We start from the raw sequence: 27,164 nt of genomic DNA on the forward strand, positions 1-27,164 counted from the left end.
TGTCTTAAATAACTCAATACATTATGGCCTTGAAGGGGGTCAAGTAGAGGCCGCCTGGCAGTCCCTATTGTCTCTGATTCAAAAGCAGTTGTGTACATAGCACATCCTTTGAAGCTACTGATTCTGTCTCAGTCTGTGGTTGACAACTGGGACCCATTCTCCAGCTCTCAGAGCACCTCATCTTGAGATGTCCCTGGGAAGTCTCAATTGGTATCCACTCCCTCTCCTTCGACAAATAGCAATCGTGACATCTCCAACATGAAATTGGGGGTTCAGATTACTTACTATTCACTGGCAGACCTTGTAATTAGCTATTTAAGTTTCAGGTGCCAAACCCAATCCAAATCTATTTAACAGAGGACAATTAATTGAATTTGACTTTCTCATTAGAAATCTATAGTTTCCCTAACCTTTCCTTCAGGCCCTGGATTCCATGTGATGAATGTCACCTTATAATTTATCGTATCAATCATATCACTTTATTTTCTTATACTACTTGATACTACTTAAAATGATTTTGCAGAATGACAAGTTTGAAGGACAAAACACTGGTCATTTAATCATTAAAAGATATTGTGAAATAACAAAAAGCAGTTAAATGTGTTTAATAATTCACCTCTATCATATCAGCTTTGAACCATTTTCAAATCTTCTTCTCTCTTGGCCACCCTCCTATATGAATGGTGCTCAAAGTTCAGAATGTATTATATCTCCCGTCAAACAGTTTACGAGCAGATTCCTGGACCCTGCCCTTGCATTCTGATTTGGCAAACAGCTCTCATTTCTCTGGCTTTTCTGGAGGCGCTCCAAGGGATTCTGACATCAGGATCCGTGAACACCTTTGGAGAGGCTCTGACCCCTGGTATTGCACCTGCCTCTGCCAGTAATAGGACAGTCCCCGCCTCTGCTGTCGGAGTGCACAGAAAATTCCCAGGCAGAGGTGGGACTGAGCTGAGCATCCAGGAGAAGCTCAAGGGCAGGCATGTCATGGGTTAGACACCATCGGAGTCTCTCCTCTGCAATTTAACTGAATAAAGACTCCACAGCCCCGGGAATGAGGTGCAAGGTCACCATCAGTGACAGGGGTGAGCATCCTTGAAACTAAGCTAAGGATAAGACTCTTTCGTTTGCCTTTACAAAGTGTTTAAATATTTAACTGTCTTGCTGTCCTTCCTGAACCACCTTTCAAAGTCTCTTCTTTGTTCACTATACAAACAACTCCTTATATTTTGTAGTGGGATAAGAGAATCATGGAATTCCAGGACCAGAAGAAATCATTGAGACTGCCTCATTCAACCTAAATATTCACCAACAGGGGGATGAATAAACAATTTGTGGTATATTATATAATGGAAAAAACTTAGCAATAAGAAGGGAAAATCCACTGACACATGCAACAACATGGGTGAATCTCAAAACATTATGATAAATAAAAGAAGCCCAACACATTCCATTTACTATATGAAATTCTAGAAAAATGCAAACTGTTCTATAGTAGCAGAAAGCTAATCAGTGCCTGCCAAAGGGTGGGAAGAAGGGGAGGTTAACTGAACAGGATATAAGGAAACTTTGGGGGGTTGTGGAAATATTCTGTACCTGGACTGAGGTGGGGCTTGCATGGCTGCATACATATTTCAAAATCCATCAACAGTATATTTAAAATTGAAGCATTTTGTTATCTATAAATTGTGCTGTGAATTTTATGTTTTAAACATTCAACTAGCTGCCCATTGTCACCTAGGGGGCAGGGGTGTAAAGGCAGCATTGCTTTACTGAGGACCTTCAAGGAAGATATGTACTAGGCTCCCAGGCCCTCATGTGGTCTCTTACTGCCAGAGAGGACTGGCCCCACATTAACCCCCAAAATAGGCTTGGACCAGAGGCAGGCGTGAAGTCAGCTCTGTGCTCGCCCCACCCCGGAATCCCACTATGCTTTCTAGGGAAAGAAGGGTACTTCCTCCTAAGCAGAGAGCTCAGCTGGTCTTAGGAGGCGGCCACCAGGCTTCCAAAGAAGTAAAGGAGAAGGGAAGAAGGGCGCTAGGACGAGAAGACACCCTAGCCCCGTGGTCGGCAACCTGCGGCTCGCGAGCCACATGCGGCTCTTTGGCCCCTTAAGTGTGGCTCTTCCACAAAATACCACGTGCAGGCGCGCACATACAGTGCGATTGAAACTTCGTGGCCCATGTGCAGAAGTCGGTATTTTGTGGAAGAGCCACACTCAAGGGGACAAAGAGCCGCATGTGGCTCGCGAGCCACAGTTTGCCGACCACTGCCCTAGTCCTTCCTGCTTTATAACTCAGGAACAATAACCATCACTTACCGTGACTCACTCCCTGCCTTTTGGAGTGTAACCTCATTCAACTCCAATCATAACCCTAAACATAACTCCTATTATGCCAGATTAGAGAGGAAAAGAACAAAAGCAGCAGAGAAACGGAAACCATCCCAAGCTTGGACTGGTGGATGGCAGAGCTGCCTCTTGGCACAGGTCAAAGCCTATATTCTCAACTGCAACACTGCTTCTGCTGGTGAACTAGCTGCTCCCGATGCACATGCCCGTCCGCCCCCTCCTCACCAGGCCAGAAGAGCCCACAGTTGGGGGCAGGCTCCCAGGACGGTGCTCAGAGCAAAGAGGACCCAGGCCCAGTACGCGGAGTCCTGTTCTCTCTGTTCCAGCTACATCTAGAGCACCCAAAGTTCAGAATCCTATTAAGTCATTTTCTCTATAATTCAAACACAGAAGTACTTTTAAGAGACACGCAGCATTCCAGTTATTCCCATGAGCTATAAATATGTAATTTATGGGGAAAATGGGAACTCTGTGTCACATTCAAATTGAGAACTATTTGAACAAAGGGGGAAAATATCCCACCGTATTGAGTCATGGGGGAAAATACGACAGTATATCATACCAGTAAAGAGGAATGTAAAAATAGCTTATGTTTGGAGATTCGCATTAAATGTTGATGTGGCCTTGAGCTTATTTCAAGTATTTTTCATGAAACATTTTCATTTTTACAACCTGATAAGTCCCCCCCTCCCCCATATTAAGCCAAGGTCAAATAATGTTTGATGCCAGCTTGGAAAAAAAACACCTTAAGATCAATGTGCTCAACTCCCTTTGAAAAGAAGAAACATAAGGCAACTGTTCTTTGAAAACAAACTACCACGCCCTATAGGTCATTATTCACTAAAGAACAAGATCCTTGAGGGTGGGGCTCATGGCTGATTTTTCTTTCTTTTTTTAACTTTTATTGACTTTACTGGGGTGACATTGGTTAATAAAATTATGTAGGTATCCGGCAGACAATTCTATAATACTTCATCTGTATTGATTTTTCTTTGGCTTGTTCAGAGCATGAACTTCAGTGCTGGGTGAACACCTCATTTTTATTTGCCCAACACTCTTTTTATTTCTTTTTTCTTTTTTTTTTTAGCCAGAAGCAGCAATCTCTTCATTTTGAAAACTGCCCTCCACCACTCCAACATCAAGATCAAGTGAGAGCAGCCAAACCTGGCATCCTGACCACATAGGTGAGAAAGCCAGCTAAGCTGGGGGTCTCTTCAAGTCCTTTCCCAGGATTTTTTAAATTTAAACTAAAGAAAGAGAACACAGCTTGGAACATGTGTTCTGGCTGAGTGGGATAGTCAGTCTGAGAGAAAGAGCCCTAAGTCTTTAACTCTCCCAGTCAGGTTGCTCCCACCGCCACCAACCTCATGCCCTCTGGGGACTTGGTTACACGTGAGATCACAAGTCCCAGACAAGGCACTAGTGGTCTCCCAGGACCTGTGGTCTACTTTCATTCTTCTCAAATCCAAAGTCAAGTCACAAAATCAAAGAACTCTCAGCTGCCATTTATAAGCAATTAGCCATACTTTCCAGCTGCTATTCTGTCTCAGGTACTCTACGAGGTATTTCATGTAATTTATCTCAGTTAATCCTTACAACAATAGAATCTATAGCAGCGGTTCTCAAACTGTGGGTTGCTCCCCCTTTGGCGGTCCAACGACCCTTTCACAGGGGTCGCCTAAGACCATCCTGCATATCAGATATTTACATTACGATTCATAACAGTAGCAACATTACAGTTATGAAGTAGCAACGAAAATAATTTTATGGTTGGGTCACAACATGAGGAACTGTATTTAAAGGGCCAGAAGGTTGAGAACCACTGATCTATAGTATAGATGAAGGTATTATGTATAATTATCCCCATTTTACAGATGAGAAACAAAATCAAAATTAGAGGCCCGATTTTTTTTGAGATCTAATGTAACTTGCCCACTGTCACATCATCACTAGCTGTTCCCATTTCTCTGAGAGCAACCTCTGAAGTGAGTATGGAATGTCTGACCACCAGGGTCAGGTCACTGCCTAGCCTAGACCTGGATTCCTACCCAATCCTTCCCATGTAGGTATGAGCTAAAAAATAAATAAATAAATCTAAACTAAAAGCCTGATGCAAATGTCCCAGTGTTTAAAAATGGAGCTAGCCCAGCCAGCCCATCAGACTGAAAGTATCATTCACACAAACACTGATCCTACACATGGGCACCAGCTGGGCCTACAATTAAGAAAGAGCCTGAGATTTCTATAGTATGTGCCTTTTTAAAAATATTTTTTCTATTGTGGTAAAATATACACAAAACTTACCATTTTAACCCTTTGAAAGTGTACCCTTGAATGGCATTAAGTGCATTCCCATTGTTGTGTAAGTGTCTTCGCCATCCATCTTCTGAACTTTTCATCTTCCCAGACTGTGAAACTCTGTCCCCATTAAATACCAACTCCCCATTCCCTTCCCCCCAACCCCTGCCCCAGCAGCCACCCTGCTACTTTCTATCTTTATGAATTTGAATACACTGAGTACCTCATTCAAAACAGAATATTAGCTTTCAATAGTGACCTACTATTTGCTCAGCACTCTGCTGGACTTTATGGGGAGATTGTATAAAATATGAGATCTGATTCCTGCCACTCAGATCATTAGAATTGAGGTGTAAAGACAAGGCTAGCTTCTAAGAAACAATCTATAGGTGCATGATATCGACTTCGAGGACAGGAGAAATTTAGATGAGAGAGATCCTTGTAGGCTGGTATAGTCCAAGAAGTCTTCATAAGAGGACTGAGAATGAGGTTTGGTTGGGCAGAGAGGAAGATTCTGGATCAACAGTAATTCACAAATCGAGGCAGGCTGGGTCATCATGGGTAGAAGCAGCTGAAACCGTGGGCCACAGCATTCCGACCTGGTTTCTGAGGACAAGATGATAAACCCGAGACCTGTGGGTCAGACTACTGCTTGTATCCCCAAGTCACACATACAGTGGTTTCCTTTTCTCCTATTGCAAAAGATACAAAAGAAAATCAAAGGTTTTCTGTTGCTGTTGTTGTTATTCTTTATGATTATCTCAGAAAATAACCAAACCAGCCCTTTTGGACAAGTGTGTCTTTTCCCTTTGGCAAAGGCAGTTAGTAAAAACCTCTGAAGCTTGCATGGAATGCCTGACCACCAGGGTCAGGTCACATCAACCCTGACCACAGCGGGGGTCACAGACGCCTGGAGTTGTGGTGAGTGAGATAAGCCTCCAGATGCTCACTCTAACCAGTTATTCTGGTCACACTGGCCCTTTAAACAAGCAGTATGGAATACTCCCCCTCACCACCACCAGCACCCCCTCCAGCACTTGGAGCAAGTGGCCAGAGGAGCAGCACCCGTCAAAGCTGTCTGTACAGGGTTGCTCCTGCCGGCATCCCTTCCCACGTCCCCTCCTGCTGTTCTGCTTTCCAAGCATAAGCCTCATCTAGGGACCCTGTGGGTAAGAACAGGAAGGCCTGCAGTGCTCTCACTCCTATGGCCTTGTCTTTTCTGTTCTTTTCTCATTACCTTTTCTCTTTCTTCCTTTCAGGATATGGTATTTAAAAAAAAAAAAATAGTCTCTACTTTTAGACATAAACATCCTTGGTGTCCCACAGCATGTAGGTTTGAATCTGACTATCCTTTCAACTGCATGTATGTTAACAGAAATTGCAAATGTGGGGCTAAGTGAAGCAGCCAGGAAGTGCGCAAGGGCCTTTGAGAGGCATTTTACAACCCTAGGAGAAGAAAAATGTGAAACGGCAGCAATTATCCTGCCTGGATAACCTGCAAGCCCCACGACCTTCGGTAAGGAACAGCCGATGGGCACATCTGGATTCTGAAAAGGCGTTGAAATTCTCGGATAAATTCTTACACTAGTTCTTCCCAATAGTTCTGAGAAATGCCTAACGCCTCTCTGAGCAGTCCCAGAGGAAGGGAGCCATTTCTTTCTGCTTCCAGTGTTTCCCTCTCATTCCAGGGACCTGGGAAAGGTCACCCAGAGAGCACTACTCTCTAGAGCTGAGCACCACAGAGATGTGCCCTTTGAGCAGGAGTTCGTCTGCTCAAAGACAGTATGGCCAGTAGAGACACCAGAGAGACACAGAACCACCAACCAATTCCATCATCCATCCATTCTCTTGTTTATTACTTTCTGCTACAAACTGAGCAGGTTGAATCTTTAAAATATCTCAGTTCTGGCCCACAATAGTGCAAGTCAATCTATAGCTGGTCTGTTTTGTTGTTGTTGTTTTTTAAACTCATCCTCCATACAGCCCTGAAGTGCTATATTTAAAATATAAGTCTCACTATATAACTCTCTTGTTTAAATTACCTCCGGGATAAACTCCAAGCCAAGCTATGTTTCAAGCAAAAAGAGACTTGCATTTCTATATAATTACAGAGAAAATGTCAAGTTTCAAAGATAAGTTTTTAAAATTTCATAAAGTCTCCAAGCCAAAAGTCAACCAATGAAATGAACATAAAGTCTATGTTAACGTTTTTCTAAACATTATGTAACAGAAAATGATAAAGTTTAAAAATGAGGAAGTTGGGTCTGGAAAAGCCTGAAAAAGGTGAGGATTAAAAACAGTTCACCATGTGGGAATAACTTCTGTTATAATCGCAATTACAAGTATAAAATAAAGACAGTATTTAAAAGACATACAATTACTTGTAGCTTTTAAAAAACCTCTTTATCTTTGGTGTGCATTTCTTTCATTACTCTCCCTGTTCTCCCAATCCTGCTTCCTCTGATCACCTCTCAAATTACCTGCTTCTGGCTCGTAATCACTAAATTTCAGGGAACCCAAGCTAAGAAAACGGGTCCCAGAGTGGCCCCAGAAAGTAGAATCGTAGACTCTCTGCGCCTCCAAACCTCAGGATGGCATTCTGGAACTGTGTTACTTACATCCGACGGCAACAAGGATGCCGTTCCTAGTGGTAAGTGGAGTGATGATATCCCTCAGTGTGCTGTGACAATAGGATTAAGATCCTCAACTTTGATGGATTAAGATAAAGAACAGATGAAAGTGGAAATATTGGTTTATTCAGCAGCTTCGGCTGATCCTATAAAAATACACAGTTGACCCTTGAACAACACAGGTTTGAACTATGTGGATCCACTTACACATGGGTTTTTTCCAATAAACATACAACCGGCCATCCATATCCTCAGGTTTTGCATCTGCGGATTCAACCAACTGTGGATGCAGAGGAACAAATGCATGTATTGTTCTACACTATTTTATATAAGGGACTTTGAAACAAATTCTCCATGGATACTGAGGGATAACTGTAGGTAAGTTTTGGGGTAATAACTTGAATGAAATGTACAAATTCCTAGAAAGATACAAACTACCAAAACTGACTCAAGAAGGAATAGACAATTTGAACAGAACTATGACAAATAAAGATGCTGAATTAGTAATTAAAAAAAAAATCTATTCATAAAGAAAATCCTAGGCCCAGGTAGTTTCACTTTTAAATTCTACCAAACATTTAAGGAAGAATTAATAATACCAATTCTTCACAAACTCTTCCCAAAAACAGAAGAGGAAGAAATGCTTCTCAACTCATTTTATGAAGTCAGTAGTACTCTGACACCAAAACCAAACAAACCCATCAGAAGAAAACTGCAGACCAAAAGCACATATAGGATTTACTGAGTGTGGTCCAAGTCCACAGCTCTGTAATTTCATGGTTTTGAGGTAATTTCTATAAATAGTTTTCTATAACTGGGCTTTTAGTAAGAGTTAGCACATTTCAAGGCTATAATCTCTGGCAAGAATCTGGAGAGTAAATATTCTGCACTACCAATAAAATGCATGTCCTCATGCTTTGCCAACTTCCAGGGCAGGGGACAGAAATGAGGTCTTCTTATGAAAATTAAACGTTATTTATTTATAGTTAAATGCGTGATGAAAGTTAGGGAAACTGCCACTATCAAAACAAGAACTGAATAGCATTTTTCTTGCTGCAAATAGAACAAAGAATGTGGGGCAAAGAAAATGAGTTATTAGATACTAGAGATGTATCTTATAATTTGATTTAAAATTTAATTTAAAACAACAAGAAAGAGATTTGGGATCACAAGAAAGCACTGAATCAAACACAGAAGAGACAGGCTCCTTTACTCTGGACTTTAAAGATAAATCCCAAACACACCCTGTTAGGAAAATAAACATAATTCCATGAATTCAAATCCTACCCCTTTTAGGTCTCGGTTAAATACTGCCACTTTCAAGAAGAGTAGCTGTCCTCAGTTTTGTGTGGCACTTCACTGTTTCCTCTTACACCATTTTCACTTTCTCTTACTCTCTTACTGAAGTGTAATCTGCTTCAGGGCAGGAATGATCTCTTGACTCTCCAGATTCTTATTTAGGTTAGGATAGTGCTTTGCCCATAACCAGCGCTCTCTAAAAACTGTGCTATGAACTAATGAAAATATCATGTATCTCATTACATTGTCGGGTTAAAGCCCAATGGATCTTTAAGGTACTCAAAGTAAAAAGTCTCTAGTTAAGGGGATTACCAGATACAACAAACTTTAAACATTTGCTTATGAATTAAGCCATGTATAAGAGGTGCCTTGAACCTGATTCATTTATACTAATTGCTTTTCTTTCCATCAGATGTCCACAGTCATAAATGCCCTCTTGGATAAAAATATTAACCCAATAGTTAACCTTCACATTACAAAATTATCCCTTTGAAGACGCCCAACCAGTTTCTTCTTCTAAAACCATTCTTGGATTGGTAAGGCAAACTCCTTTAATGGACTTTGAAACTACTTTCTAGAAAGGATGAGGTTAAAAGAAAATTCCCTGAGCCAAAGCACGTAAAGTGAATTATATGATTGCAACCCGTATTCCCTGTCCTCCTTGTAAGAGGATTCTACAGTCTCTACCCACTGTCATATGATTTACAAGGCTTTCTTTCTTGTGAGAGGAGTATCCTTTTAGGCCCCGCTGACAGGCGGGCTTTGTCATGTGACTTGGTTTGGCCAAGAGAATGTGAGCTGTTTTAAGAGCGGGGTGACAGGGACATGTGAGAGCTGATTGTTCCATTTCCAGAAACTTGGCAAGACACCTGTTTAACTGTCAGTTGCTTGAAATCGGCCAAAGTGGGAGTACTTCCAGCATGAAAACAACCACTACTACAAATCAGGACTCCTCCCCTCACATCACAGAGGGTGCCAGCACAGTGAGCCCTCCCAAAGGAGTTGATCTTTCAGCCTGGAATAAGGGAAACTGGTGGAGTAGAGCCAAAGCTGCCAGCAGCACAGGCCATTTGCTTGAAAATGAATCTTCGTTGTAAATCACTAACTATAAGGTTCCAAAAGCTGACTGACGCACCAATGCATCCTTCCTACCTTTATCTGCCAGACCTGGTTTAGGAGATTCCTTCTAACTACCGGTGCCATCACACACCTAGCACCTGAGAGGATAAAAGCTGCATAAGAGACCTAAGACAGGAATCCAGGTCTTGGAAGGTTAATGGAACAAAATTACGTTTTTAAAAAGTCACTAAACGGCTGTTTCATTTCTGAACTTGGCAAACAGGAGTCTTTCACTCGTGGATAGTTTAGGAGTGACTCCCCCGTCCTTCCAGCTCCCCGTCCCCACTCCCCCCTCACCCCCAGGCGGAAACTAAGCGCTGTGCCTTTAAGGGGCCCAGCGGAGGTTTCCGTGCAGGACAACGTGTCTGCGAGGATCCTGGCGGGACCGGACCCCGCACTCCCAGCCCGCAACCCGCACGCTCCAAGGAGACCGGCGTGAGTGTGGGCCTCGAGGCGGGTGTGGGAGCACCGGGCCAGGCTGGGGCTCCTGCAGGCCCGGGGGTGGGGGGACGGGGTGAGGGTGGCGGGGGGGGGGGGGGAGCGCGGAGGGGGAAGAGGGAGGGGGGCTGCGTAGGCTGGGGCCCCGCGGCCTGGGACCCCGGGTGAGCGGAACCGCAGATCGCCGGGGTACCCCCATCCCAGGCTTGCGTGCATGGGGGGCCGTGCCGTCCTTCGCTGTGGTCCGGGTGTCCTTACTGTGGAAAATGCAGCGGCCCCAGGTTCTGCATAAAGGCACCGTGTCATTTCTCTCAGGGCCTCTTTTTTCTCCCTCACTCCATATGCCCTCAAAAAAGTTCCTGGGGAACACCGAAACTCCTCTGCTCCCCTTTATTAAAATTGCCCTGCAGCGGTCAGACTTTTAACGATGTGCAAATCTCTCTACTGGACATTTCCTTCATGTTTCCCACTGTGGGGAGGGGGAACCCTACGCAAGTCCGCAAGCCCGATGCTCTAGCAAGAACCCTCCCCTCCCCAGCCCCCACCTTCGTGGTGCTCAGACAAAAGAATTTTCTGTTCCTTCGGAGTACGCAGACCAACTTGCTGTAACTACTTACACTAAGCAAATGCCTGAAGCTTACCAAGCAAACTTATTTTTCCATGAAAGAAAAAAATTAAGTATCTGCTACCTTCTGAATTTCTGATTAGCCCAGACTACAAAGACTGGGTGTTTAAAGAACTTTTGTAGAAATAGCCTAATAAATTGACATAATTAAGGTTATTATTTTCTGCACTTTTTATTAATGTGTTATTTGTACACACCTGTTTTGTCCAAAAATAGCTTGAGGCAACCCACAATAGAAAGTATTCAACAATGTGCAAAACAGCCAAGAGCCCAAATCAGTTAATTCTCAATTTAAAAATCTTGGTGTTACAAAGGCCTTCAAAAAGCAGCTTAAAATCCTTCTAATTCATATTAAATTATGCATAATAAAATGGATCAACACCCTTCTTTTTAGCGACATATATATTAAGTAATGTAGGACTGAAATAAAGGTCCACTTTAGGACAGAACACTTCATCATTTTCATTTTTTTTAAATGCATTAATAGAGAAAGAATATTTCTGAGCCTTTTAGCTAATGGTAGAGCTATCTAAGAGTTTGGTTTATGATAGTTAGAGAACATCTCTGATTCACCAGATAAATAGCTGTGGGTCCAGTAATTTTTTAAATCCCTATCTGCGGGTAAGTTTTTAAATTGATTTTCAGAGCAAGAGGAAGGGGGAGAGAGGGAAACATCGATGGGTTGCCTCCCATACACACCCAAAGGGATCGAACCTTTTATTGTATGGGATGACCTTCCAACCATCTTAGTAAGTTTTTCACAGTCCATGTTTAATCTTTTTCTAAGTATTTTCACGCTTGACCCTTTACTCCCTGACCTAGACATTGACACTTTACAGTTTGGAGGCATTTTTACTTGCTTTTTAACTTTGAAGTCTTCAGACTGGTGATTCCAGACTAATTGTTCTAATGGCCTGGATCTCTTTATGAATAGATTAATACAATAGATTAGGCTGCAAACCAATATTCAACGAAGAGGGACAGGTAACACACGGATGAATTGTGGTTTCCTTGATACTTCCCTTGTCAAGGCTAATTATTTGTCCTAATTATTATGTTCTGCTTTAAGTTACTGGCGGATGAAGTCAATGAAAATGTTTTTAGACAAGTCCGTGTAGATTTCACATGACGTGAATTTCTTAGCTAAGATCCAGATTCAACCTACACATAATTGTTATAACTGTGGTGGATTAATCCAACCGAAGAGATTAGTTTGACTGTGGAAGAACATATAGAGCTGCAGTCCATTTGTTACTGCCTTTTGAGAACATTGCCTGATTCTTTGTCCTTTAGCCTGCCTCATACGTTGTATTTGTACAAGCACCTATAATAATAAAAGCGTAATATGCTAATTAGACCGGACGTCCTTCCTTCTGGACAAAGCCACCTCGGGCGGGGCCAAGGCCCTTGCACGCATTTCATGCTTCAGGCCTCTAGTTAAGTATAAAATAATAAAATTAACTTTTATGGGTGGTTTATAGGATGATTCTCAATGTTATAGTCATACACTGTATACGTATGATCATATTTACACAAATTATTCATCCAGGTTTTGGTCTCTTCCCTTATTCTCTATATTAGTATTCAAGGAGATCATACTGAGGAATCTTGTTTTTAATCTGATAGGTTATTAGAAGAATAGAACTTCAGAGAACTTCAAATGCAGAGGTAATTAATGTAAATTTATTATCTTCCACAGGCTTAGCCCTCATATCATTCCTTCCAGATAATGGATACTTAATGAAACTCACTCACAAGAGAGTTCAGAGTCGTGGTTCCAACATACTACTTTCTCCCGTTCCATGGCATAACTAAAATTTACTTTTTTCCCCCTGAAATCAGACTATAAATTTTCCACTGTTCATTTCATGCTAGGAGTGCTTTTGTTTTAATTTCAAGTAATTTTATTTTAAAATATGAGCATAGAAGCCTAGTTATAAAACTAAACAATTGGAACTTCATGAGTCAGCACTAGTGGTCATGTATTTTTGTGAATTTTGTGGGGAAGGGAAGGGGTGCCCGGCCAGCAGTGTCTGCAGGAACATTTGTGCTAGGGTCCACAAGGCCCATCCCTTCTCTCGCGTGGACACTGTGTGATGGAATTCATCCTCCTGAGTGAACCTTTACCACAGATATCAGAACTATTGCCGGAAGCATTTCCCACCATCAGTAGTGAGCTTCCAGAAGGCAGGAATTATGTGGTTATCCTCTTGGCATCCTGGGCAGCAAGCAAGCACCTGACCCTGAGCAGGTCAGGTGCACAATGAACATTTGAATGAAAGTTTAAATGGATGTAAGCAAAATAATCACATTCATTGGTACCTTTCTGGTAGTTTAAAAACTGTTAAAGGAAAATTTCAGGGACCTCTTATTCATCATTTTCTTCTTGTTAACTAACGATCTGGTTCATGGATATGTGTTTTTGTTGGGTACTTGCTAAGAAAGAAATGCATATCACAGGGCTCCAGCTAACCAGACCTCCCCACCATCTTCTACCTGAGGGATGAATAACCTATTTTGCGGAAGGTCAATTTAGGAAGTGAAAAAAAATTTGGCTGGGGAGGGGGTGGTAGATTTGTGATTCTTTTTTATTTGCTTTTTGTATTTAAAAATCCTCATGACAATTTTTCCAACTTAAACTGCCTATTTACTATATTGAATAATAGAATGTCAAAAAGAAACATAATACTGCCTTTTAGGCACTGAGAACTTAATATGGGCAGGTTTGAACAGTAAATATTGGTGGATTCTTTTCTTCATGCCTTGTATTTATATAGCATTAGAGTCCAACAATGAGTCATTTGTGGTATCTGATTTCAGCCACCAGTTTAAGAGGCAGATTATCTTATCACATCCCTTTACAGATGGGTATATGGACACTTGGATGAGCTGGGTCTAAGAAACCTAGAGTGAGATTCATTGCGTCCCCTGAGTGCCTGTTTGTGCCAGGGAGCTAGGTGAGTGAGGCGGGCTGCTCCCCCATGGCATCCTCCGTCTCCTGTGGATATAGAATCTCCTCCTGCTTGGGCAGGGCACAACAGACCACTCCAAATGGAACAGCCCTCCAGGCCAGACGGCACTATGCCCCATAGGACTGTTCCCTCCAGCCTCATCGTTAAGGCTGCCGAGCCCTAAGCTCACATGCATGAGGAATGTTTTGTAATTTTTTTGTCTATGTATAGGTCTTGCCATATGCCATACATACACTACCTAAATCAGACACATGATCATGTGAATGCTTTGGACTTTTTTCCTTTTGTGTTTACCCCTTCCCCTTTTCCCTCCTTTCACATCAGATGTCACCTCCTCAACCCATAACATGTCTCCTTCCTTACTTTTCTTTAATAATAATGAGATCATACATACTTTTCTGAAACTTTCTTTTTTCCAAAGAAACTGAACAGTTCCTCCAGAAACCCCTCTAGGTCATCTGGCAGAGCTCCAATCCATCCTTTTTAATGGGTGCATAATACTCCCTGAAGTAACCATATATTCTTTACCTGGCCATTCTCCTACTGATAGGTATTCCCTTGTTTCCAGCTTTTTGCTGTACTAAATAATACTGCACTGAAAAACATCCTCATACATACAGCTTTACATATCAGTCCTTCTAGTTCTGCAGAAGATCCCCACAGGTGGAATCCTGATTACATCGATTTCTAATTAGTAGAAATCACCAGACTGCTCTCCTAGAAGCCTTCACACCTCCACTAGGAAGGCAGGAGCATTCCCTTTCCTCTGCCTCCCTCCCATTCTTGTTACTGTGATATTGTTCCTTTCCTAGCACTTCCTGAATGTAGGTGATGTGGTGCATCTTTTCACAAGTGTCCTGGCCATTTGATTTTGCCATAGGTCCTTTGCCTCCTCATATTTCTTGGCCATTTTTTATTGGGTCATTTGTGTCTTGCTTTTTTAAAATATATATATATATATATTTTATTGATTTTAGAGAGGAAGGGAGAGGGATAGCTAGAAACATCAATGATGAGAGAGAATCATTGATCGGCTGCCTCCTGTACACCTCCTACTGGGGATCTAGCCCACAACCCAAGCATGTGCCCTTGGCCGGAATCGAACCTGGGACCCTTCAGTCCCCAGGCTGATGCTCTATCCACTGAGCCAAACCAACTAGGGGTGTGCCTTGCTGTTAAGTTTGTATGAGTTCTGTGTGTATTAGAGTGTGGCTGAAGAAGATGGTTGACTGGGAGGCTGCTCTCCCACTGCACTTACAGGGGAGGCTGAAATGAGCTCAGGAGTTGTTTAGCGGAGCTAGGCAGGCTGTTATGACCTTCAGCCACAGGTTGCTGGTCACTCTTTAACTACTGAGCGTGAACAGGAGATTGTATTGAGCCAGAATGTAGCTGTGTGCGGAGGACTGAGAAGGTGGGGCAGTTCTGTACCATGCTGCCTTCCACTGGTTAAGGCCTCCAAGAGCAAAGGCCTACCACGGTGGAAGATGTCCCTCTGTCGCCTGTAGAGGGGCAGCACTGAGCTGGCCGACATTTGTGGTGCTGCTTGTCCCTGGCTCAGGTGAGGTGTTCCACTAAGTCTAAGGGATTAAGACATCAAAAACTGCTTTTTATCCTTGTTTCCACCTTAATTCTTTTTTAAAAAAAATGTATATTTTATTGATTTTTCACAGAGAGGAAGGGAGAGGGATAGAGAGTTAGAAACATCTATGAGAGAGAAACATCGATCAGCTGCCTCCTGCACACCCCCCACTGGGGATGTGCCCGCAACCAAGGTACATGCCCTTGACCTGAATCGAACCCGGGACCCTTGAGTCCGCAGGCCGACGCTCTATCCACTGAGCCAAACCGGTTAGGGCACCTTAACTTTTTTTAAAAAATATATTTTTATAGACTTCAGAGAGGAAGCGAGAGGGAGAGAGAGCTAGAAACATCAATGATGAGAGAGAATCATTGATCGGCTGCCTCCTGCACACCGCCCCCCCCCACCCCCCACTGGGGATTGAGCCCACAACTGGGCATGTGCCGTGACCGGGAATCGAACCGGAGACCCTTCCATCCACAGGCCAACGCTCTATTCATTGAGCCAAACCAGCTAAGGCTCCACCTTAACTCTTAACGAAAAATAAAAATAAATAAATAAATAAATAAATTAAATAAATAAATAAATAAATAAATAAATCCTCACCTGAGGATATGTTTACTGATTTTAGAAAGAGGAAGAGTGAGAGAGAAACATCGATCAGTTGCCTCCCATATGTACCCTGACCAGGGATCGAACCCACAACCTAGGTATGTGCCCTGACTGGGAATTGAACCCAGAACCTTTTGGTGCACAAGACTACGCTCCAACCAACTGAGTCACCAGCCAGGGCTCCACCTTAACCCCTGTAACAGATGGCATTCATGTCGGTGGCACTCCTCTAGGCATCCCAGATTTTGAAGAAACCCAGAGACATGTTGCAGGGAGGTAAAGCATGACAGTAATTGGCACTTTTAGGTGTACATCAGGAATGATTACTCTCAGATTTTGGCACAGGTAAGAGAATCTGCAGGTTATATGCAATTTTCAACCCCCAGCTCAAGAAAGCATATCAGAATACAAAGTGATAGTCTTGATATTATAGGAAAACTTTAAATCTCTTTTCATATGTAAAATAAAATAGGGGTCCATTATACGATTAAGTCCACTTTAGTGTATGTCCAATAATTTTTAGAAAGGAGCTGTGGAAAAGATAAGATTCAAATGTGGGAGGAAATAGAATTGTAAAAAAAGTAAAAAGAAGTGTAGAAAAAAATTTAAGGTAAAGATGGATCTCTTGGGAGAAATCTAGCCTTTAATTTCTAAAAAGCTTTTATACTAATTGGTCATTATGAGTAACCATATTCAAATCAATTTCTAATGTATTAGGAAATATGTAACTGGCTATTTCTTTTGTTAGAAGAGGCCTGATACTTATCTTTTTTTTCTCTAATTCTTGTAAATGTACTACCTCTTTTCAAAATGTGAGAAATATATTAAACGTCATGCCTGATCCTAAGTGGGCTTGCTTGATGGGAAAAGGAACAATGAGGTTTAGAAAGTGGTAATTCATCTGTAACAAGACGACTAGCAATTGAATTAAAATTTGAAAGTAAATTATATTAATATAGCAGCTTATTTTTCCTATTCTCATCTCTGTCTGTAGTCATTCCTAGTTGCATTTAATAAGAGAAATTCTGACACTATCACCTCACTGCTGCTGGTTCAAAACGTGGCAGTATGAGCAGGCATTAGCTATCTCACTGTGCATCATTCTCCCACCTTGGCCTTGATTTCCCCCCTGAAATGAGTTCTCAGATGAGTTCCAAGAGCCGGTTGTGTGTTCTCTTATTATCTTTAAACTTTCAAAGCAAGTCGGTCTAGAATCACACATTTGGTCCTTTGTGAGGTTGTTTCCTAAAGAATAAACTTCACCTTTTCTATCCCCCCTTCTGTGATGGTTTATTGCAGTGGTAAACTGTTTTCCTAATAGAAAAAAGTCATTGCAATGATAGTTACTGTGTTGTGTTTGGATCCCTTTAACAGATATTTTCTTAGACAAAGCAAGAAGCTATCATTGTTCTTTATTTTTCTTACTTAATTAAAAGTATTCACCAAGCCATGTATCTTGCAACTATACAGAGGAGACCATTTAGTTGGAATGAACAATAAAGAAAATTAATTTTGTTTTTTGACTCAAGCACCTGTTAGAGGATCTGAAAAAATGAACACCAGGAGGACATGGTGTTAACCAGTATTTCTAGTATCCATCTGTAAGGCTGTTTAACTGAATTTCTTTTCATCAGCTGCCTGTCCTCTGACTCTACTCCTAGCACTGCTGATGGTCCTTCAGAACTCGGGGCTAATGCTGCTGTGTTCCCATCTGAGGACGTGGGATGGCACAAAACACCGAGGCAATGACAGAGACCTCAATGCCCTCAGTACATGGCACACCATCTAATTTAAAGGTTTAGAAAGCTGCTTTCTATACTGCTATCTCCTTAATGTGCGAATTTTAAAAACATTTTAATAGGCTTTTAGTACTGTCAATTCTCTCATAAACATTTTTAAAATCACAAAATGATACACCAGACACTAATATAAAATAATATCGAATGTAAGCTGTAATTAAAAAATAAAATTTAAAGTTCTTTTTGAAAAATCACAAACCAAAGATACTTTTATCTTGAAAAAAGTACCCTATTGAAATCTTTTTAAGAGGCTATTCACTACTGACACTTTTACCCCTAAAGTTTAAAAAAGTAACTTTTCACTCCTAAAGCTTTATTTTCTGCTTATTTCTAAAGTTTACTCTGCAACACTGAGAGAAGCATACAAGAGAACCTGGATCTCATTCTGAAGAAAAAAGATAATAACCTTTTTGTAGGAGAACAGAGAAGACTAATTAAAACTAGTATATACAGTGCACTTCCAGCCAAGATGGCAGAATAGGTCAATGCTGTGCTTGACCCCTCTCATGACTACAGAAGAATTTCAATTATACAACAACCATCACTGAGAACCATCTGGACACTAGCCGAACAGAAGTCCTACCACTAAAGTATAAAGAAGAACCCACAATGAGACGGGTAGGAGGGGCAGAGACATGGAAGGGCAGGTCCCACACAAATAGTGCAGCAAGAATCTGGAAAAACATCTCAGCTGCAGAGTTCTCCTCTGAGGAACAAGGGGTTCCAGCCACACAGTGGGCTCCCCAGCCAGAGGCACCATCCCAGGAAGAGGAGACCCCACAAATTCAGTACAGTAGCAGGATACAAAATTAATATTCAGAATTTGATTGCATTTTATATGTCAACTAGAGGCCCGGTGCACGGATTCGTGCACCGGTGGGGTCCCTTGGCCTGGCCTGCGCCCTTTCGCAATCTGGGACCCCTCTGGGGATGTTGGATAGCCAGTTTTGGCCCAATCCCCACAGGCCCGATCCAGACAGGAGGGAGCCCGATCCCCACAGGCCCGATCCTTTGCGTCTGTCCCCTGGTGGTTAGTGTGCATCATAGCAACCAGTCGTTTGGTCGCTTAGGCTTTTATATATATAGATAATGAACAATTAGAGAAATTAAGGAAACAATCCCATTTACAATTACATTAAAAAAAAATACCTAGGAATAAATTTAATCAAGGAGGCAAAAGACCTGTACTTGGGAAATTATAAAACACTGAAGAAAGAAACTGAAGAAGATACAAAGAAATGGAAGAATATACAGTGCTCATGGATTAACACCATTAAAATGTCCGTACTACCCAAAGCAGTCTACAGATTCAATATCTATCAAAATACTAATGGCATTTTTTATAGAATTAGAACAAATAATACTAAAATTTACATGGAACCACAAGAGACCCCAAATAGCCAAAGCAATCTTGACAAAAATGAACAAAATTGGAGGTATCACAAGACCAGATATCAAGCTATACTATAAGGCTATAATAAAACAGCATGGTGCAGGGATAAAAACAGACACATGGGTAAATGGAACAGAAGTGAGAGCCCAAAAAGAAACCCATGCCTATATGTTCAATTAATATATGCCAAATGAGGCAAGAATATACAGTGGGGTAAAGATAAGTCTATTCAATAAATGGTGTTGGGAAAACTGGACAGATACATGCAAAAGAATGAAACTGGATCACTTTCTTACACCATATACAGGAATAAAATAAAAATGGATTAAAGACTGCCCTAGCAGGTTTGGCTCAGTGGCTAGAGCGTCGGCCTGTGGACTGGAAGGTCCCGGGTTCAATTCTGGTCAAGGGCACATGCCCGAGTTGCAGGCTCGATCCCCAGTAGGGGGCATGCAGGAGGCAGCCGATCAATGATTCTCATCATTGATGTTTCTATTCTCTCCCTCTCCCTTCCTCTCTGAAATCAATAAAAAAAATTTTTTAATGGATTAAAGACTTAAATGTTAAGACCTGAAACCATAATTGCCCTAGTAATATTATATGTCTTCTTGTGCAAGGGAAACAAAAGAAAAATAAACAAATGTGACTACATCAAATTAAAAAGCTTCTGCACAGTGATGGATACTCTACTGAATGGGATAAGATAGTCACCAATGATACATCCAATAAGGGATTAATACCGAAAATATATAAGGAACTTATACAAAGTAACACATAACACACACACAAATAAACAATCCAATTGAAAAATGGGCAGAGGACCTCAACAGACATTTCTCCAAAGAGGACATACAGATGACCAATACACATGAAAAGATGCTAAACATCACTAACCATCAGATAAATGCAAATTAAAACCACAATGAGATTTAACCTCACACGCATCACAATGGGTAACATCATAAACAAGTATTGGCAAGGATATAGAACAGAAGGAACCCTTGTGGGATTGTAAATTGGTACTGCCACTATGAAAAAACATATGGAAAACTCAAAAAATTAAAAATAGAACTACCATATTACCCAGCAAGTTCACTTACGGGTATTTATCCAAAGAAATCTAAAACACTAATTTTAAAAGATATATGCATCCCTATGTTCACTGCAGCATTATTTACAATAGCAAAGATATGGAAGTAATCTAAGTATCTGTCCATGGACAAATGGATAATGAAGACGTGGTACATATGTATAGTAGAATATTACTCAGCCAGGAAAAAGAGTGAAATTTTGCCATTTGTGACAACATGGATGGGCCTGAGGAGTATTATGTCAAGTGAAATGACAGAGAAAGACAAGTACCATATGATTTCACTTATATGTGGAATCTGAAGAACAAAATAAATGAACAAATGAGACAGAAACTCATAGATACGGAGAACATTTTGATGACTAGAAGATGGGAGTGGGGTTTGGGGGATGAAAAAGGGGAAGGTTTAAGATGTGCAAATTGCCAATTATAAAATCAGTCACAGGTACCAATAATATTGTAATAATTATGTATGTTGTCAGGTGGGTACTAGACTTAAGGGTGCTCACTTCCAAAGCTATATAAATGTCTAATCACTATGTTGAACACCTAAAACTAGTATAATATTGTATGTCATCTTTAATAGAAAAAATAAACAAAATTTAAAATACACACACACACACACACACACAGCCCGTACATAGTTAGTTATTTGCATTTAAGAAGCTTGAATTCCCATTTTTAGTATAAGCACTTGTTAGCTGGGGACCCATTTGATTTCTAAGAGAATTCTTAGTTAATAAAAGAGGATTGGGCATTTTTAACATCCCCCCCCCCACACACCCTCAGGGAATGAACAATTAATAATACTGAAAAAGAATCCCAGGAATCTACCCCAAAGTAACCATAGGATTTTTATCTGTAATAAAAGGAAGACATGGTTTCTTCACAGGCTATCTATAATCATAAACGTTGTTTGAGTGTGTGTACATCTATGAATATAAAATGTCGTTCTTACCTCTTTTCCTCTCCGTATGCAGACGCTTTAGAGAGGATGAAGAGCGAAGAGCTGATGGCGCCCATGGAAGAGACCTGTGGGCAGGAGGATGCGGCGGTGGCGCAAGGCGACTCTTTCCCTGGCCTGGCGCCGGCGCCTCCCGGCCGCCTGGGGGCGCCATATTCCGAGGCCTGGGGGTACTTCCACCTGGCCCCGGCGCGCCCCGGACAGCCGTCGGGCTACTGGGCCACCTGCCGGCTGTGCGGGGAGCAGGTGAGCCGAAGCCCGGGCTCCCGCGCGGGCACCCCGGCGCTGTGGAGGCACCTGAAGAGCGCGCACCGGCGGGAGCTGGAGAAGAGCGCCGCCCGCCACTCCCCGCCCCCCGGCCCCGGCCCCGCCGCGGCTGCTGAGGGCGACTGGGCGCGCCTGCTGGAGCAGATGGGCGCGCTGGCCGTGCGGGGAAGTCTGCGAGAGCGAGAGCTGGCGCGGCGCGAGGCGGCGGTGGAGCAGGGCGAGCGCGTCCTGGAGCGGAGGCGCCGGGCCCTGCAGGAGGAGGAGCGCGCGGCGGCCCAGGCGCGGCGGGAGCTGCAGGCTGAGAGGGAGGCGCTGCAGGCGCGGCTGCGGGAAGTGAGCCGTCGCGAAGGCGCCTTGGTCGCGGCCCCGCTGCAGACCCCTCTCAAAGAGGAGCCCGAGGGGAAGAGGGACGGCTACATTGTCACTAAAGTCCACCTGTAGGTTTTGGCCGCTTCCCCAACCCCACGCCGGCGCTGCTCCAAGTGTGGCCCGCGGCCCAGCGCCTTCAGCCTCACCTGGGAGCTGGGTCTCAGGCCCGGCCTGCGGGGGAGTTGGAACCTCCAATGGAGGGGCTTGAAAAGCGCTTCGGAAGCCTGAGCAGAACGCAGTCATTCCGGCCCTGCGGCCACCTAGGGAGCCTGGGAGCTCCAGCAGCCCCCTTTGCTGTTGGCGTTTAGTTGGCGTCCGTGCCGGGAGCAGTTTTCCTCCAAATGCCTTTGGAAACGAGAGCTCCAGCAGCCCCTCGATTCTAAGTCATCTGAGGCCTTGTACCTGGTGACTCTGAAAGGACAGAAGCGTCCTTACCCACCAAAGACCACTACACCATGTGCCTGTACACCAGCCTGGACAATCCATGAAAATAAGGGTAAAGCAAAATTTAAAAAAAAAAGGTCTACTCATTTTCTAATGAGTAAACCTTTGATGAGCAGCCTTTGCCCAACGCCAAGTTCTGAAAAAGGGGCCACTTGTTTCTACGACTGCTCTTTACCCGTATCATCTCAGGCCGCAGCAGTACAATCCTAAGAACCCGTTTACTCTCCTCCCCAGATTGCACAATATCATGTGCACCTCCGTCTGTTTCACCTCAGCCGCCACCTTTCCCAGTTCAGATCCAGTGGCAGCTGTAGTCAATGTCCCCACTTTCTGCCTCACACCTGCCTCCATACTAGCAAAACATGACCTCATCCTTCATTGCTATGAAGGGCGCATCCCTCCCACCTGAGGCAACCTCCTCTCGTGTTTACATCTATTCCTTTTCCACCGTCACTGGCTCTTTGCTCCATTAGTGTCCTTCTTTTCCTCTTATTCCCTCCCTTTCCCCACACTTCCTCAGAAATGCCCACTTTCCCTTGTACTAAAAAGAAAGATTCCCTCAGCGGGGAGGCTCTTAATTGAACCACCATCCAAGGAGGGTCAAGTAGTCCTTGCTGCCCATACTTCCTCCCATGGTCAGCTTTCCATGCTACACTGGACTCTTAAGAAGCCACCACAATCTCACAGTGGCTGAATGTGATTATTTATTCAACCTTCATTTTGCTTAATCTCTCCCTTCTTGAAATTTCTCCTTTGGTAGGGGGACCTTGCTTTTCCTCCACAGAACTCCTTTTCCTGATATAAACTAGTTCCCAAACAATTTTTCTTAGTTCTATTTTTTCTCAATTTCTTATAGACTGAAAAATTTCAAACATCCAGAAAGTTAAAAAACTAGTACAATGAATACCCTCCACCTAGACTGAACAATTGTTAACATTTTGCCATATTCACTTTTCCTTCCCTCCACCCCATACATGTTATATTTTATCCCTAAGTATTTCAGTATGTATCTCCTAAGAATAAAGACATTATTCTACATGATTACAGTGCAATTATACTTAAGAATATAAACAATTTCCTAATAGCCTCTAATATAGTCCTTAATCAAAAATTCCCCAATTGTCCCAAGAATGTCTTTTTATCTTTTAAACAACAGGGATCAAAATTAATATATTACTTTTGATTATAACCCATAATCTTTTAACCTAGGACAGCCCCCTTATTTGTTCTCCATGACGATACTTTTTTTTTATTAAGAATCGCAGCCATCTGTCTTATAGAATGTCCTATATCTGGTTTTGTCTAATTGTTTCCTTAAGCCAATTTCTGCACTCATTCTTAGCTTATCTACCTGTAAGAGCTGCAATAATCACCTCCGTCCCAATGACTCCCAAATACTTCCAACCTTGAGTGTTCTGCCCCCACCCGTACTTTATAGCCAATCCCCTTCTACCTGTTTCCACCTCTTCTTGCATAACTGCCACTGCAGATGGAAAAGGCAAATCTATTCATCTCCGCACCCCCACCCCTCACCTTTACTGTACTCTTAAAATGTATCAGGTACATACACACTTTACATGGATTCTCTCATTTTATTCTCATAGAGGCTCCATGGGGGGGGGGGGGCGGGCGGGGTACTAATACTATGCCTGTTTTACAGCTAAGGAAGCTGACATAGACAGGAGTTAAGTAACTTGTACAAGAACCCAGCTGTTAAGTAGTAGAGAGGAGATATAAGTCCAGTCTTTACCTCCAGATGCCAGGCTCCTAGCTGATGTATTGCTTCCCTTGTTGTTGTCACCTGGCTGACACCTATTTCCTTCCTAACTCCAATTTCATGTAGAACCATCTGTGACATTAACATGCACTAAGCAATGACCATGTACCAGGTCCATGCTAAATACTTTACAAAAACAATTGCTTGCCCTGCAGCAACCTCATGACACTAGGTGCTCTTATGCCCACTTTGCAGAAGAGACAGGCTCAGGGGAGCTAAATAATGTCTTCAGAGTCACACAACTACTAGGAGACAGAGTGGGACTTGAAATCTAGTCTCGCTGAATCCTACGCCCTGATCTACTGAATCTATTTTTCACAAAATATCACACCTGTTTTCTTTAAGATGCAATTTATCAAGCTCTGGCCTTATTTTCACTCATCTGGGGTTCATCTTCCCACTCTTATCTTCCCCCATTGTCCCCTAACATTCATCTTGGCCAGAAAAATTGTACTAAGCCAACACTGATATCACTTTTCTTGCTCAAAAGCCCCCCAAATCACCTATCATCTACAAGCTTTGACTTTGTGGCCTGACATCCAAGTCCACACGCCCTGGCCAGTCTTAGTTGTCCCCTCACCTACATACACTCCAGCTAAATTGGACTCCTTATTCTTCCTGACATGCCTGGTCTTGGTGCCTCTATGCCTCTATTCACCTTCTCTCCACTTAAAAGTCCCTTTAATGTCTTAGTATGAAAAATCCAAGCCCAAATTTGCCTGCCTACATGAAGCTTTCCTTGGCTCCCTCTCTTTTAGAGATGATTCCTTACCGCTCTGAACTTTCACAGCATTTTATATCTCACAACCCTTAGAATCAACTATCTAGCTTATGATTATGTGGGTTCTTACCTCTCTTGCCTGACCCTGAGTCCTTGGAGTTCACTCATCCTTCCACAACCACAATGCCTTGCATAAAATAGCTGCTTAATAAATATTTGAGATGTCAAATCCACTCATAAAGTGTTTAAGATTTTTACAGGTTAGTTTTCTCATAATTATTAATATAACTATTCATTTATCTTTAGTTCTCTAAGTAGAATTCATAACAGAAAAAATAACTTGAAATTGCAGTAATTATTTTTTAAAGCTATCTAGTCAATAAACATTTAATAAGTATCAGTTATTGTGTTTGATTTAAATCCAATCAACTGCTCTAGCATGTCATTATCGGGAATGTCTTCCTTAAAACTATTTTATTCATTACACAAGATAAATGTAATGCCCCAATCTGGGAAGAACAGCAGGAAAAAACAATCCCACACAGTCCTGTCACCTTGGTAAAACTGCTAGTAACATGTTAATGTACTTTATTCTTCTTTTGCAATTGTTACATTACTCTAATAATAGTATAAGTTATTTGTCTTAAGTACCAATATTTAACTTCTTTATGTGGATTTATAAGTCAGAGTCCGATTCACCAGGGTCAAGAAGTTTGTTTCCCTGCCAAGGGCACGTACATGGGTTCCAGGGTTGATCCTTATCCCAGGTCGGGAGTGTATGTGGGAAGCAACCAATCAATGTGTCTCTCTCACACAGGTTTCCCTCTTTCCCTTCCTCCACTCTCTAAAATATCAATGGAAAAAATATCCTCACTCCTCAGGTGAGGATTAAAAAATGTCCATGAGCATATTGGTCCATGTCCAATGGTCCTTGTTTTGGTCTAGTCAAAAACATACATATTTAGAAAATGTCCCTGGGTTCAAACAGCCCATAATGTTTGTTCATACTTTTGGTTTATTTAAAGGGTTAATACATAATAAATACTACCATGTTTCATTGGCCCAATCATTGTGTAGAGGCTATATTGCCAATAACCCTTATTGCTTCAGTAGCCGACCTGGTCTTATATAGCTCATGGGGGTAAAAGATAGGTCGGTGTGAACCACATGTCTCCATGGATGTCTGGAACAGGACCAAATATCAAGGATCTTCTGGCAGGGACCAAATGTTTCTATGGATATTTTGGATGGAAGCAAATGTCCTGCTAGGATGTGGATGGGAGTTCAAAACTAATCCAAAAGACCTCAGAAAGAGCAGGTTCCCTGGGATGATTCCTGAGAGCAGATGCACACAAGTCACAAAGGTTTGCCAAGTCATTTTCCTTCAGGATAGAAGTATTTTTCTATAAAAACATAAATGTCATACCTGATTTGCCAAATGAGCTAATCTAGTCAAAACTCAATATGATTTGTGACTACAAAGTAATCTGACCAATCTTACAAGTAAATCTATCAAAGCCTGCCCATCCAAGTACCTTCCCTTCAAAGCAGTCACCTTGGAAGATACAGTTATTCCAAAAACATTTTCATGCTTAAAACACTTCTGGAACTCCTCTCTTACAGTAGTTCTCAGTTGCTGGCACATTCTTTAAAACATCCTTAAATTTGCAAATATTCGTCTTTCCAGGAAAAATTTGATTTTTTAAAAGAGGTGACAGTTATTCAGAGCCCAGTCTGGTGAATGTGGTAGGTGATGAACTAAATTAACTTTTCTGGATAATACAGCATGATTATAATAAACCAATAATAATGATTTTTGTGTGGCTCATAAATTGGCCTTGATAATGTTATATATTAAGGTTAAGTAAAGGTAGCATGGTCATAGAGATTAAAGCCCATTTTAGTGGGTTTATGATGTGAATGAATTCAGATAGCACTGGGAGTCATTACATATTTAAATAGCATTGAATGTTTCTTTTTATGAAATCTTAATTATGACATTCTCTGAAACCTGATTTCACAGTACTAAAATGAGGGCTTTAAGGAAAAGCATTAAATGCTAATGAGAGCTTTATTATTTCAGTATATATTCTCCTGGGCCTTTGGTCAAGATAAGTAATGATCAGATGAATGAGCTGGCAACCGTCCTAGCCTCTGAAGTCTACTAGTAATTGGAAGCTAAGTAACATACTGTCACGTGTTAAAATACATTTAATAATATTCCACCAACTTCTCCCTGTCTTTTGCTTTCTGGGCAATGAAATACCATGGCATTTTAACATAGAAGAACAAAGCTAGCCTTTTGCTGGAAGAATTTCTGGAAAGTCATTCTTACTCAGCAGGCAGAAGACATTGTTTGCCTCCATTCACATTAACTCCCCCAAGAGTGTCTGCTCCACACCCTCTAGAGCAGCGGTT

At 42.1% G+C, this 27,164-nt stretch overlaps 1 protein-coding gene and 1 non-coding gene across 4 annotated transcripts; both read left to right on the top strand.

Moving 5' to 3' along the window:
- Positions 1-9,362: 9,362 nt before the first annotated feature.
- On the top strand, positions 9,363-26,557 carry ZBED3 (zinc finger BED-type containing 3). 3 transcript variants are annotated; one of them, XM_059694265.1, is made up of 2 exons: positions 9,363-10,131; positions 21,185-26,557. In XM_059694265.1, exon 2 carries the CDS (start codon positions 21,199-21,201, stop codon positions 21,874-21,876), a length of 678 nt encoding a protein of 225 aa, XP_059550248.1. In that variant the 5' UTR covers positions 9,363-10,131; positions 21,185-21,198; the 3' UTR covers positions 21,877-26,557. The 3 variants fall into 3 exon arrangements, 2 of the variants coding, with proteins under 2 accessions (XP_059550248.1, XP_059550249.1); XR_009452647.1 differs by lacking the exons at positions 9,363-10,131; positions 21,185-26,557 and adding exons at positions 14,766-15,289; positions 17,557-19,699; XM_059694266.1 differs by lacking the exon at positions 9,363-10,131 and adding an exon at positions 14,779-15,289.
- LOC132234014 (small nucleolar RNA SNORA47) lies at positions 15,128-15,265 on the top strand. Its single transcript, XR_009452842.1, has one exon. It is a non-coding gene; the product is annotated as a small nucleolar RNA SNORA47 (small nucleolar RNA).
- Positions 26,558-27,164: the final 607 nt, after the last annotated feature.

Source organism: Myotis daubentonii, chromosome 4, assembly GCF_963259705.1.
Source record: "Myotis daubentonii chromosome 4, mMyoDau2.1, whole genome shotgun sequence".
Classification (NCBI taxonomy): domain Eukaryota; kingdom Metazoa; phylum Chordata; class Mammalia; order Chiroptera; family Vespertilionidae; genus Myotis; species Myotis daubentonii.